Source organism: Maniola jurtina, chromosome 20, assembly GCF_905333055.1.
Source record: "Maniola jurtina chromosome 20, ilManJurt1.1, whole genome shotgun sequence".
NCBI lineage: Eukaryota > Metazoa > Arthropoda > Insecta > Lepidoptera > Nymphalidae > Maniola > Maniola jurtina.
Window position 1 is genome coordinate 5,522,366 of NC_060048.1, and position 14,360 is coordinate 5,536,725.

General features: G+C 37.8%; 1 protein-coding gene across 5 annotated transcripts in view; it reads right to left on the reverse strand.

Annotated features, from left to right (window-relative positions):
* Positions 1–14,360, reverse strand: part of LOC123875464 (Down syndrome cell adhesion molecule-like protein Dscam2) — a 227,211-nt gene that overhangs the window by 1,856 nt on the left and 210,995 nt on the right. For 2 of the 5 annotated variants that reach the window (XM_045921301.1, XM_045921299.1), the window contains exons 14-37: positions 13,463–13,762; positions 13,215–13,334; positions 12,621–12,794; positions 8,681–8,831; positions 8,418–8,568; positions 8,200–8,329; positions 7,947–8,114; positions 7,746–7,876; positions 7,408–7,618; positions 7,182–7,328; positions 6,914–7,069; positions 6,687–6,826; positions 6,436–6,592; positions 6,119–6,296; positions 5,821–6,011; positions 5,405–5,590; positions 5,129–5,265; positions 4,489–4,645; positions 3,881–4,021; positions 3,342–3,497; positions 2,722–2,879; positions 2,407–2,479; positions 1,579–1,737; positions 947–1,112 (exon numbers count right to left, since the gene is read on the reverse strand). In XM_045921301.1, the coding sequence (XP_045777257.1) occupies positions 947–1,112; positions 1,579–1,737; positions 2,407–2,479; positions 2,722–2,879; positions 3,342–3,497; positions 3,881–4,021; positions 4,489–4,645; positions 5,129–5,265; positions 5,405–5,590; positions 5,821–6,011; positions 6,119–6,296; positions 6,436–6,592; positions 6,687–6,826; positions 6,914–7,069; positions 7,182–7,328; positions 7,408–7,618; positions 7,746–7,876; positions 7,947–8,114; positions 8,200–8,329; positions 8,418–8,568; positions 8,681–8,831; positions 12,621–12,794; positions 13,215–13,334; positions 13,463–13,762 (3,838 nt within the window). Of the gene's footprint in view, positions 1–946; positions 1,113–1,578; positions 1,738–2,406; positions 2,880–3,341; positions 3,498–3,880; positions 4,022–4,488; positions 4,646–5,128; positions 5,266–5,404; positions 5,591–5,820; positions 6,012–6,118; positions 6,297–6,435; positions 6,593–6,686; positions 6,827–6,913; positions 7,070–7,181; positions 7,329–7,407; positions 7,619–7,745; positions 7,877–7,946; positions 8,115–8,199; positions 8,330–8,417; positions 8,569–8,680; positions 8,832–12,620; positions 12,795–13,214; positions 13,335–13,462; positions 13,763–14,360 lie in introns of those variants that run through there. The other 3 variants (XM_045921300.1, XM_045921302.1, XR_006798144.1) reach the window with 3 other exon arrangements.

Here is a 14,360-nt window from a genome sequence, read left to right on the forward strand (position 1 = left end):
TGTGTAATACCAGGGGTTATTTTGGTACTATATCTATAGCCAATTGTGTTACACTGTGTGAAATATTCTTCCAGTATTTCGAAGTAAAAAGAAAATAACGAACGAAGTGCTTGAAACGTAACATAATTTTTTTCAAATAAAAAGTGTTACACTGTGTGCAGGAATATTTTTCCAGTATTTCGAATCGTTTAAAAGTGAGGGTAGGTACATTTAAATTACATTTTTATACCAATATCCAAAGTGTTTACTATGTGTATGTATTGTATAGTGCTAATAATGTAATCAACTAAATAAGTAACCGTATGTAACTCATCAACAAATTAGTTTCTGAACCCTCAAAATAGCGTATTGTCAGAACAAGGCGTGTGTGCATAGGATCAATAAAAAGCTTAAAAATGAGACTTCATGGCCGCTCTTGTACCTACCGCGGTTTTTCAATGAAGCTAAGTGGTTTAGGAATTATTAGGATTTTTTTTGTCTCTCCTTTCTTGTGTTCAATGGCGGCATATGAAGTATCACTTTAAAAATAATAAAGGTCGATTCACATCTACCTGCACGTAGCAAAGTACAGCACGTAGCGTGGCAGACACATCAAAAGCACTTATATTCATATCTACCAGCTGATAGCTGATAGACACTCACAGACGACGTCAGACAAATTAGAAAGTACACGCGAGTACTTTGAGTTTTTCTTTATCCGATATCGGATCGGATAATGTGGAAACGCCCTTACGCACACAAATGCGTTAACGCTTATCAGTACACTCACTACTACAACTAAGGCTGAGCGGTCTTCGTGGAATATATAAACTAAACGTATCTGCTACGTATGTCTGTAGATATGAATGGAACTTATACGAACTAAAACCAACTAAACAGCTAATAATTTCCATACAGTCTCGTATAATGTGTTCTGGCGTGTAGTTGAAAGTGTTGCAGGATTCACCTAAACGTGGTTTCGTCGTTGTGGCTGCTGTAGCCGCTGGAGGAGCGCACGTGGCGCTTGCCCAGCGCGCCCGCCTTGCCCTTGCGCGACGGGAACGCCTTGCGCACCGCCCCGCCCACCGACTCGCCCGACGAAGACGACGACGACTCCCGCTCTACGCTCGGGTCTGCATAACATAATTACTTATTGTTATCTATCTAACTATATATCTATCTTTATATTTTATACTATTAGATTATACAGGGTGTAATCAAAATCCTAGCAAAAACTTAGCGTTATTATTGGATTTAGGTTTGGCATGGAAAGATAAAAATAGCTGTAAAGCCACTATTATATTTTTTTAAATATAATTCTACAAAAACCAACGCTATTTTATATTTGTACAAGACGAAGACCACTTGCCCGATTTTTGATACAAAATTTGATACAGAAAAAGCTTGAAATCAGAGATCACACGTGATTTTTAGACCCGCCCGTGTAACTGATTTTGACGAAAAGGACAAAGGTAGCTTGCATCCCGGAGACAGACAGACTTTTTATCCCGGAACTTCAGAGGTACCATTAGGTATTTAAAAATCTAAAACATGATCCGCGGGCATCATCTTGTCTTGTTTGTATAAAGTTAGAATTACAAGCGGTAGGGTGCGCAGGCCGCAGCCTCGCGCCCGGCTCGCTGTCGGAGTGCGGCGCGCTCGCGTCGTCGCTCGCGTCGTCTTCGTACTCTGTAATGGGCAGGTGCAGCGTTAGTATCTTCTTCACCTCCGAGTCCGTCGAGCCCAAGTTGTCCGACTCTGTAACGTAACGACACCGATACGATAACGCGATGCTCAATACCTTGGGATATGACGCTGTGTTGATATCACGGAAACGACAATTTATTTTAAAAATCCTGATGAGATTTATGACGAGAATCCTTTTGAGAGTATCAAAGTCGTGCTATGTGGCTATATTATATAAAGAAACTTTTTCTGTCACCTGTCGTTTTTGTAATATCATTGACACAGCGGAAAAGCACGTAAAGAGTGTCTGAGTAGAAAAAGATGTATGACGTGATTGTTTTCTTTTGTTAGAGTCGATGGTAATGTAAACGACGACGACAGATGGATGAATGCTGGATATTTAAAAGCTGAGGAAATGAAAGGTTCATTCAATAGATCTAGTTCATGGCAGTAATGAGAAGAATTCTAGATAGATATAATGAAATAAAATCAAAGATTAATAAGGATAATACAATACATTATGTGCATGCTTACCTTTATAAATTACAACACCAGTTACGCTCCCATCAGGTTGCATAAAAGGCGATCATTTTGTCAAATTCAAATATCAATACTTATAACATAAATGGGTTAAAGTAAACTTAAGTAATAGAAGGTGCATCTACGTAAAATAAAACTAATGTACCTAACTACTTATAAACAAGCTTTATTCGATTTAAATTTTGCATTCATAATGCGTACCTTGACTTTCTGAATGTGGATCTCTAAGCCTATTTCCTTTTCTTCGTACTTTTGTATATTCTGGCTCTTTACCCTGTAACACGATAATGTTTCATATACTATTTTTTTTAAGCATTCGGATCTATGATAATAGAGTTAGTCTAAATAACAATAGTAAAAATATCTACATTCAATTCGACACTTAGATTAATGGTATAAAAATGAATGTTAAAGATGAGAAAGAAGATGGGCTCAAAAATATTACCTTGTTGTACCCTAAAAATTTAAAACGGATAACAAAGTTCTACCATGCAAATTATGAAATTAAAGGCCTACTTTATATTTATCGTTTTGCTTGAGGTCGTGATAGACGAATGAACCTCGCACGGAGTGGTAGGGGCCGCTGTACACGTTCCCGCTGTAGCTGCTTTCACTGTATGCACTAGGCTTTGTTAACTGGAACGTCGCGTACGGACAGATATCTTCAATGTATTCTGTAAACAATAAACAATAGATCAACAGTTGATCTATAACGGTTTATTTTTTTTTATTCACGGAACTGATTTAAAAGCAAACTGAATAGTTAAGCAAAGTAAAATTAGTAAATTAATGGAATCATTATTCTGAGTAGAATGATATAGAAATAACTATTTTTTTACGGAGCTTATTTCAAGTAGAACAAAGTATTCATAGTAAGGTAATGGGTTATGGGACCATGATCCGAAATCCGAAATTTTCGATGACGAAAATTTTCAAAATGTTCCAATATTAGGATAGTCGTACCTATCTATAGTAATCAATCACGCGCGCACATCTTTAAGGAATTACGCTACAGTGTAATATATTGAAATAAGAAATGTGCTGCTTTGGTGCATGGACAAAACGCCAAAGCTTATTCTGCTCACGATTTGTCTCCAGTCTATATAGATACAGGTAGGGTCAAAATCAGCACATACCATTAGAAGCGTGTTTGTAATGATGTTGAGGTGCCGGATGTTGTGCTCTGGTCGCCAAGTATTGTTGATCGCGATTCACTTTGTTCTGCAATTGGGCGACTGATGGGGATTCACCTACACCGCTCTCTGGTTGCGCTGTTTCCGTTGGACCAGCTTCTGAAAATAAACCAAATTAAGAGTGAAATATTTATCACACCAACATTATTGTAAAATCGAACAAATTCTGGTTATTTTAAGAGAAAATTATTTTCAGAATTGAATTTGACGTTCCAATAGCTAAAAGCACTGTCGCCATCATTCCTATCATAAACATTGTATAAATTTAGTAGGTACTTAAATTATATATTTGATAAGGGCAACCGCCTAGTTTCTTAGGTACTGGTTTTTCTCGGTTGAAAGGGCAGTCCAAACTAGTGGTAAATTCACTTAACGAGACAATAGTATTAAAAACAACCAATACAATTTAAATATCTTTTTATTATTTGTAAAGTTTATGGGAAAGGTATTCATAAAGTTTTTTTTTTCAAACAGGTACTCACTGTTCCTTCGCACCAGAAGCACAATTGCGACCAATGCCGCTAGAACGAGAAGAGAAAGTGCTGCAGGCAACAACACTCGAGCTCCGCCGAAGGATCTGGTGCCCGCTGCTGGGACTGCAGGGGACACTTCGCCTTCAAGCACTGTAATGATGCAAACAGCTTCAGCTTAGTTTTGTAGCTAGTTTTTGATGGACAATTGCATCGTGTTGCTTTGCTTTACCTTACTTGCTTCTTCTGTTTCGCATAGTGGTACAAAAAATAGTATACATCATAACTAATTTATGCTTTTTTATTTGATTGGATGATAATAAATGAATTATTTATCCATGTTGCTTTGCTATTTTATAACCTTGACATAAATGTGATTATTTATAAATAAGTATTGCTTTTAAATGTGCTTAAAATAAAATAAACTCAAATGCAAAAAAGCTTTATTCAAACTGGCTTTACATGTCACTGCCAGCTAAGAAAATTGTGTCTACTAAGCGGACTATGATAATGAGGTCAGTACACATTTTTTATACTATGTATAATACTAATACTACATGATTTCTGTCAAATCTACATATTAACATTTACAGTTACGTATTAACATTTTTTTTACTTACTGCCACTAAGCGAGTGCGTTGTAAAGTTGTAAAGCGCGAGCGCATGTCCTGCGTTGTTGTGAGCAGTGATTCGCAACTGATAGTGTGTGGCAGGCGATAGTCCCGTGACGCTGAAAACTCGTTCTGTGGCTTGCACGCTGTTTGACACGAGGCGCCACTGGAAATGATAGACATTAGTTTTTTTTTTCGTTTACAATTACTTCCAATTTATGAATGGGCAGGTCGGCTTGAATCAAAGTTATTAGTTCTTCCGGTAAAAACATTCGAGTGATTTAGTACTGAAGTACTAAATCACTCGAATGTTTTTCGCTGAATGTTTTGAGGCTGAAGCCTGAATCAAAGTAACTAGTTCTTCCGGTAAAAACATACAAGCGATTTAGTACTGTCGTAAGGCGCTGCGTAAAAATTAAAACAAAACTATATGACAAAACTTGTGGCTCAGATGAATATTGCCTATGGTGCCATCACCGACGGTAAATTTTGAGTGCGACTGAGAGCATTTTGGTTCTAAGATGGATGGATCCACGTTGTTCAAATAATATCTGTACCTCTTTCTATACTGTGGTTCCAAATAACCGTATTTTCTGTCTTTTACTTAAATAAAATTTAAGCGAGATTAGATAATTACTTATTTACTAACCTGTGATTGGCTGACCTCTCGGTACTCGATGACAAAGTATAAAATCCCGCAACCCCCATCACCCCATGAATCCAGCCAAACGGTGACCGTTGTCGTGTTGAGAGTGATCATTTGCGAGTGTTTCGGTTTTACAGGCACTGGAAAAGTCGATGAGAAATCTGTACAATTTTGTTTAAGCCCAAGAAAGTTAAATAAAACTATACATACTTAAAACTATTTATCCTTCGCAGGCAAATAATTTTTTTAGGTAGGTTAAAGGTAAGACGCAGGCCTTACCTGTGCCTTTGGTATACGCGTGCACAATATCACAAGGCAGGCCCGTGCCGATGCGGTTGAAAGCGGTTATGTATAACTGGTAGCGGGTCCCACACCAAAGATTAGGAAGCACGTGTTCCGATGTACCGGCCTCTACCTGCAGTTCTTCCCAATCCCCGTGCTCGCGCTTGTAGTTTATTACATAACCTGGAAATTATAATTATATTCGTCTTTATTTTGTTTATTTGTTCTGGCCTAGTAAAACCTCTTTTAGTCTTCTGTCAGGTTCAGTCTTAGATAACGTTCCTACTTGCAAAAAATTCTTTGGCAGGTATGTGTAATATAATTTTCGTTAGGCTTTAGTCTTTTCGCCAGCTAATCATAGTTGGCATTAGCTTATTATCTACAATATTCTTCATTCATCTGTAGTTATTTACCTAAAATTGGGCTGCCACCGTCTCCCTGATCACTCCACTGTAAATGCAGAGAATCTGCGTAGGAATCCACAACCGCCAAAACTGGTGGCTGAGGAGGCACTTTGACTTCTACGCCATACGTGACTTCGTCGCGTCCGTGGGCGTTCTCTACCAAACAAGTATAGTTTCCACTGTCTGCGTATTGTGTCATGCTGTGTAAAAATAATACATTTTTACTAAGGTTAGATATTGTTAAAAAATATAGAGCTATTTGAATCAAACGCGTAGAAGAAACTAGTCAAGTCAATAGATTACTCACCTAATTATAAGGGTGCCGTCGCTTGACACGTTTTTCCGCAACGTGGATTCCAAAAGAGCACCGTTCATACTCCATGTCGTAGAAGGTGTTGGAATACCAACTTTGTTGCATGCCAGTGAAATGTTCTCCTTCCAAGGTGTTACTATGCTTCGGCTAAATGATGTTATTCTAGCGGGCACTGTAAATAATACATAGAATAGTGAGCCAAAATCTATCGATCTACCCAATCCTGGTAATAAAATACTTAACTTCTTGAGAGTTCAATATAAGGTAATCAATGCTATAATTGAAATTAAAAGATATGGCAATGCATGTACCACTATCAGAGGGCAGTACGGTGACAACTCTCGTGGCATCTCCTTCGCCAAGACGTGTAGAGGCTGATACCCAGAATTGATGAGTGGCCCGTGGTGGAGATCTGGCAGTATCGTGCGATAAGGTGCTCGGTGAGAGCATGCGTTTGTGGGTCCCTTCCTGCAAATAATCATTTCAAGGTTAAGTGGTCAGGTACCGACCTACCTCATAATTATTATACCTCATAATATAATAATATGTGGGCAATACTTACTTCCCTTCCATCTTCTATGACACTCATATAAAGTGTATATCCAACAAGAACACCATTGGGGGAAGCAGGCGGCAGCCATGATACCAAAATTTTGTTTCTAGATGATACTACTGCCTTTATATCCGCTGGTGCCGATGGAACTGCAATTAAAGATTGACCAAAATGTTTTATACAGACTATTTAACTACAAAGGAATAGTCTTTAAATATAGAAGTATATATTTTTACCATCTTCCTCTGTATGGCAATAAACAGGCGCTGCTCTCACACCATCACCCGCGGCAGTAAAAGCGCACACAGTCACGGAGTAGTTTGTGTAGCGACGCAGTCCTGATAGCGTTGTATGCAATCCAGATATTTGCTTTGTTACTGCTTCTTCACTTCCTGTAAATAGTTGTTTTTTAACATCTAACTTGGCATGTCTTTTGAAAAGCAAGTTAGAATATTCGCTGCTATGAGTATGTAAATATAGAATCTGATTATAGGATCCACTTACCATACCAGTCCGTGACAGGGGCATATGTTACTCTATAGCCTTGTAACACTCCGTTACGTCCACGCATTGGTGGTGGTTCCCAAGTCACACGAACTGATTGGGAGCTTAGTGCCGTACATTGTAGCGATCCGGGAGGTAGACTGGGTACTGAAAAGAGGATAAGAAGAAATAGATATTATTGTTAAGGAGTCGAGACATATTGTAGTTCACTAGAATGCAGACTTACCATCTTCCATAGTAGTAGCAGTGGTTGGTGGCGAGGCAGGCCCCGCGCCTCTGCTGTTGTACGCTTGAACTACAATGGCATACGCTGCGTGTTTCTGAAGCCCTGACAACGTCGTACGAGCTCGCGCCACTCCTGTGCCCTCAACCGTTCTTACGGTATAAGATGCTCCGCCAGGACCACTTGCGCTTAGGACTGTGCTATTGCTGTTTAGCTGGAGTAGAAGATTTTGAGAAATTTATTAATAATACTAGGACCTCTTTTTAATCTGATTATTGGTCTATTTAATCTGTTTATACTATATTTTAAGCATAATTAATATAAATGGATATTTAACTTACTTCTTGAAACCCCACATAATATCCCAGGATGTTTCCATTCCATAGATCTCGTTGTGGTGGGTCCCAACTAACTGTTAATTCTGTTGAACTTTTGGCTTCCACGCGTACGTCCAATGGTGGTCCACTGGGTACTGGAAAATAATATCATGTTAACAATTTTTAGGTATATTTTATTTGAGCTTGGTGAAAGGTAAAAATTACCTTCTTCTGTAGTAGTAACTTGTACGAGTTGACTAGGTTCGCTCTGTCCCAAACGGTTTTCGGCGATGATTCTTAAATGATAAGAAGTGGCAGGTTGGAGGTTTTGAACGCTTGCAGATGTGACACTGCCAGGTACGATTACTTTCTGGGGTGTGGTTGGCCATGGTTCTGGAAAAATGGCAGTTAGTATAGTAACTCTTATTTTCTTTGGATATTTTTTCTTAGTGCGTCTATTTTACAAAATAAGACTTACCCGGGGCTTCTTTATATTGAACTATGTAGTTAATAATAGGACTGTTCCCTGCGTACGGCTGCGTCCAAGATATTTGTATAGATCGCGATTGCTGGTCTATTATTCTTATATTTTTTGGCATTTCTGGAACCTGTAAAAGCGTTCAATGTTTACTTTTAGAAAAATAGTAGTTGAAATAAAGAGTTTGTGATTCTTTAAAACATTTAAGGTGCACTGACCTCTTGTACCACCAGATGTATGAGCATCTCATCCTGACCATATGCGTTGGAAGCACGACACGTTAAAGCACCCGTATCTTGGCGATATGTCTGCAGTATACTTAGTTCTGACACCAGACCGTCGTCAAGCACTTGTTCTCTGATCGTGTATCTGAAATGAAATATGTAGTTTAAACTAAACTCCTGAATGTTTCATAAGTAAAGTAAAAATACATATGGGATTCATTCATGAAACAACTAGTAGGTACCCAAGTTTGGCTTACCGTTGGTCTAAATGATGAGCAATCGTGTGGTGGTGAGGACTTCGCCAGCTAACTTCTAAAGGAGCGTCACCAGAAGCGGCGCACTGCAAGTGAGCGGCTTCCCCAGCCGTAACTTGTACAGTTTTGCTTTTCATAGGAAATCTGGCTGGTGCTACAAAATAATTACCACCATTTAATATTTTTGAATGGTATTTCATTAAAAATCCTCAGTCTTTTAGCATGAACATTACAAACTTAAAGTTTTGCAAGTTATTAACTATACAATAGTATCCAGTAAGCTAAAATAAAATTGGCAGAACACGATTTCGCTTGGAAGCTTTACAAACTTAAATGTTTACAAACTGGCCGGAACGTGACCGTACCCAAGTTGGCTGTGAAACTCTTTGCGAGTGCCGAGGCATCTGGAAACTTGTTAGTTTTGCATAAACCGAACCCTTGTTTCGTTCAGCTCCGCGAATAATACTTATTATTTACGGTAGCATTTGTTTGTGATTCAATGCTCGTAAAACGGAACGCTTTTGTAAACAAATCTTTTCAGTAGCTTTCTTTATGTACAATTTTCATAAAGTAAAAATAACCTTGCTCTCCCTATGTCACTTATGATGTGTGATTTGATCACTAATTCGCACGAGCGTTAAAAAAGCGTTGACGTGTGAACAGATAGGTACTTGGGAATGCATTTGTTCTAATTGAATGCTTTTTTAACGGATGTTAAAAAGCTCTCGTTCGAATGAAGCCTTAATCGAGGAGATTGATTGAAGAACTAGGGTAACCGATAACGGGTTGCAAAGCCGAAGTGGTAATATTAGGCCACAAAGTTCGAAGAACCGATAGACGTTGCTGAAATGGGGATTTCGCACCGGAAATTATAACTTTGGCAGACACCTCCCTCTAGGTAAACGGACGACATCAAACGATATGGCAGGAAGCCGCTGGACCAAGGCGTAGGCGGTATAAGTATAAGACCGCTATGTTTGGTAGTCCGTACAAGAGACCTACGAGTATGTCCAGCTGTGGACGTTTATCGGTCGACAATGACGACGAAGAACAATAACTCTGGTTTTCTATGTGTATGTTGTAATTCCTGGTTATCATACTAATCATACTTCTAATACTTCATACTAATATTATAAAGGCGAAAGTTTGTGTGTATGTTTGTTACTCCTTCACGCAAAAACCACTGGACGGATTTGGCTGAAATTCGGAACGGAGATAGGTAATATCCTAGATTAGTACATACCTAGGCTACTTTTTATCCCGGAAAATCAAACAGTTCCCAAGGGATTTCGAAAAACCTAAATCCACGCGGACGAAGACGCGGGCGTCAGCTAGTTTAAAACAATAAAGCCAATATAGTGAAGTGTCTAGTTGTTCGGATGGAATACTACAACCCCATTCTACAATGAGATGGAAAACGTATTGCGACGTCGCGCGTCGGTACGCCTATTGAGTCTTCCGCACAGACGCGGCTTTCCGATTTCCGACCGTCACAATTGAAAATACTTCTTTGTTGCAATTCCAATTTGCCTATTCTTACAATAGTGTATCTAAAGAAAGAAGTATGCTGAGCACCCTATTAAATTCTTAAACTGTACTAAACAGCTGTATCACACCATATTATCCTATAGTATGCACCTAAAAGTAGATGTAACTAATGTATGTACCAAGATCTACTTACTAAGTCTGAAATTGTCAATATAGCGATGTACATACTTATTTGCTCTGCAAAGCCAATATTCACTGATACATCCCTTGCACTGAGTTAATCAAGTGGAAGTAAACTTTTTAATAAAATGGGGACGTATTCCATTTGTATTGCCCGTTCAGTTTACTGTTTAAACGTCTCTAACTTCCTTCGTTGTTTACAAACTACCTTTCCGACTACCTACAATTTGTGTAGTCTATAATCGCTATGAGCCATATATTATCTTATATATTCAGTATTATTTATCCTAACCTATGTATATTTCTTCTATATTCATTTTTTCTATATTTTATATGTGTTTTATATGTTTTAAGTTCTAATTCAGATACTGATCTGAACAAAAACTCATAGATAGGTTGAACACGTTGAAATATAGTGGCGAAAAATTCAGTTTTTGATAGATATTATTTACGACCTCAAGTGAGGTAGGTATTTAAAACTTTGAAAATAAATAAAACGCATTTTTTAAATCGTCTAATAGGATAAAGTACAATTTCCTAACGACTGCGAACGTCAATATTGTGATAGATGAAGATACATTTGTTCCACAAAGCCAATATCGCAGAATACAAATACGTGAACGGAGTTAGTCTGGTGGAAACCGACTGTCTCGTATTTAATAAGGAAAATACGAACATTGAATTTTCTGCTGGGACGCGTGCGGCGTTCTTTTCAGTTGAACAAAGTTCTTTATTGCATTTGTCGTTCATCCAAGTGTAGTAAACATAGATAGGTAGGTACATTGACCACGAACGTATAGGACTTTTGTAGCAAGTATACCCTATCTATCATTTTTTGGTAAAAACCAAAAAAAAAAAAACACGACTGCACTGCCATTTTGAATTAAAAAAAATTGTAGCCAGTGCCACTCGGAATGATGCAAGAATTCCAATATACGCGATATATCCAAATCTGTTCAGAAATTTAGAAGTGGTGGAGATGGTGGAATAAACTCACAAAATTATTACACTCCTTTTTGGACAGTCGTGTAAAAAGAAACAACGTACCTAACGTACGTACGTGTATGTTAAAACTTTCTACCGAAATTACTGCATAAATTTATGTAACTACCTACATACCTAAAAATATAAGTATATAATATACGAAAATAGATAAAATACAGTAGGTAATATTAATTATTAAGCTGAAACCTTAAAGACATTTACCTACCTAACCTAACATTGTGTGGTATGGGGCCTAATTTAATAAATAACGTGGAGACAGTTTGCGAAATGTCACAGTATGGATAAAGATATATTTGTCCCGCAAAGCCAATACTGCGAAATACTAACACGTGCACCGCGTTAACCTGGCTCAGAAGCTAACTGTCTAATAATAATCATCCAATGAGGAATATGGCAGTATTAAGTAATAGGTATTGCGGCATACCTACTCCATATATTTTTCTACTCGGTTACATTTTCCGCCCCATGAATTAAACTTTACTTTTACATTTTTTTTTAAACTAAGTCGAGTTAACTGAGTTGAGTTGAGTATTACAACTCGTTTCAATGTAAACATTACCTACATGTAGATATTTTACGATAAAACCAAAAGACAAAATTCTTACTATTGTATATCAGCTGTACTGTACTAAGCAACTCCTTACGTCAGGGGGCGTTCCACTTTAAGATAAAGCGCAAAAATAAAAGGCCAGAAATCTAAGTAAAAGGGCCCACTTCTGATAATACTAGCGGAACTGCTATTGTATTTTTAACTTATACTATATAACTATATCTAAAGCCTCAATAGCTCAACGGTTATAGGAGCGGACTGAAACCCGAAAGGTCGGCGGTTCAAACCCCACCCGTTGCACTATTGTCGTACCCACTCCTAGCACAAGCTTTACGCTTAGTTGGAGGGGAAAGGGGAATGTTAGTCATGATTCACATGGCTAATATTCTTTTAAAAAAAAAAAAAAAAAAACTTTTCCTGCCTTGAAGATTTATATATATAGAAAGATAAAGAGAAAAATATTTTCCAGGAATGGATCTCCTTGATAACAAAAGATCAGACCTACTTAGAGTTTCTAGAGTAAGCAACAAAATAAAATAAATATTATGTTACTGATAGTTTGCTCTAGAAAGTAGTTTAACTTAATCGAAACCTATCATAGAAAGTTATTAACCTACTAGCTTCTTATAGCTTGCAAATACTTAGTTTGGCAACCTTCTAAACACATATTCAGTCTAACAATACAAAAAAAATTGTATGAATGTCATATTAAGTACTTACCGTTCACTTTCAAAAAGATTAGTTTACTGAGCCCTGCTCCTATATCGTTTCTGGCCTCGCATAAGTAATGTCCTTCGCTATCCTTTGCCACTCTTTCGAAGACTAGTGATCCATTCTCCATGACACGAGAGCTTCCTTCGAACATGAAGTCCTTGTATTCGCCGGGCGTATTCCCTGCGATATAAAAAATGATTAATCTTTATATATAAAAAAAAATTCGGCTTCTGAATATTGTGTTCGTATCAAAATGTAGTCGATTAATTGACTTGAAATTTTACACAAACAGATACAGAATACAGAACACAATATATAAACCTATGAAACAATGAGTATTTACGTATTTTTATTCCAAGTTCTTGCAGGAACAGGAATTATTTACTTGCCTAGTAATTTTATTATAATACCTATCAGACTGGACCACCATGATCCGTGGTTGGGTTTACTTAGCTAGTAAAATTAGCTAGTAAAAAATAAAAGTATATGAAATAAACCTTAAATTGATAAACTAAAACAAAAAACTTAAACTTAAGTAAAATAAAGTTAATAATCTTGAAGTAACTATAAAGGCGTACAGATCTGAAAGTTAACACTTACCAACAGCTTTTTTCCAAGTGATGTTAGGTTTCGGATAGCCATCTGCTTGGCATTGTAGAGTCACATCTTGGCCAGCGGCAACGGCCACATCGTTTGGTTCGAGACGCCACCGAGGGGGTACTACGCAAATATTTTAAATTAGATCCTCCAATGTACATTGTTAACATTTCGAAATGTCTATATTGATGCTTGAGCAGCCAAGAACTAAGATAAGGATTGGTAAAATAATAAACTTTGAAGATCCTTACCATTCACAGTAAGCGGTACAGTAAACCGCTCAGATCCTGCAACGTTGGAAGCTATGCACGTATAATTTCCACTGTGCAGCGACGTGATATGCTCTATCACAAGCGACGCACTGTACTCGTCCATCCGCCTAGTTATTATCCCGCTCGGTGCATATGGCGACGACGTCACCGGCTGGCCATTTTTCTCCCATCGGAATGCAATCGGCAAATCGCCCTCCAATATCTGACAGGAAATAGCTGCTCTCATACCCTCCCTTAGTAAATTCGTCAGTGGCTGAATCGGCAATATCTTCGGTTGCACTGAAATGAAAAACCGTTATACTACTATGTACTAGGTATGAACTAGCAGAATATTTTTAACAGACGTCTATAACAAATGCAATGTTCAATCCTATGAATGAACTACATAAATAACAGTCTAAGTCCTCATTCGCACGAGAGCTTTCTTAACGACCGTTAAAAAAGCGTTCAAATAGCACAAATGCATTCCCAAGTAGGTATCTGTTCACATGCCGAGGCTTTTTGTATTCTCAGCGCAACGCCGGGTTTTAACGCTCGTGCGAATTAGGGCTCAATTCTAAGTAGGTACCTAAGTAATCCGCCTTGAAAACTTTTGATAACCACAAAACAACATTCTTGCCTCGTTTCTTTTTAACGTTTAATTAGTGCAAAATCTTTGGCTACCATTTGAGAATTCTTAAGTAGACGGTTGCGGTGCCGCGTTAATCTTTTTTCTTTGTTTTTATTTCATGAGCATATTTACGAAGAAAAGTTTCCTGGATGCTGGGAGAATAGTAATCGCGCGAAAATGGTAAAATTTCATGAATTAATTAAAAATCGTAGCATACCTGATAAGAAATAGTAATCTAGATTTTGGAAACATGGACAGAAATTTAAT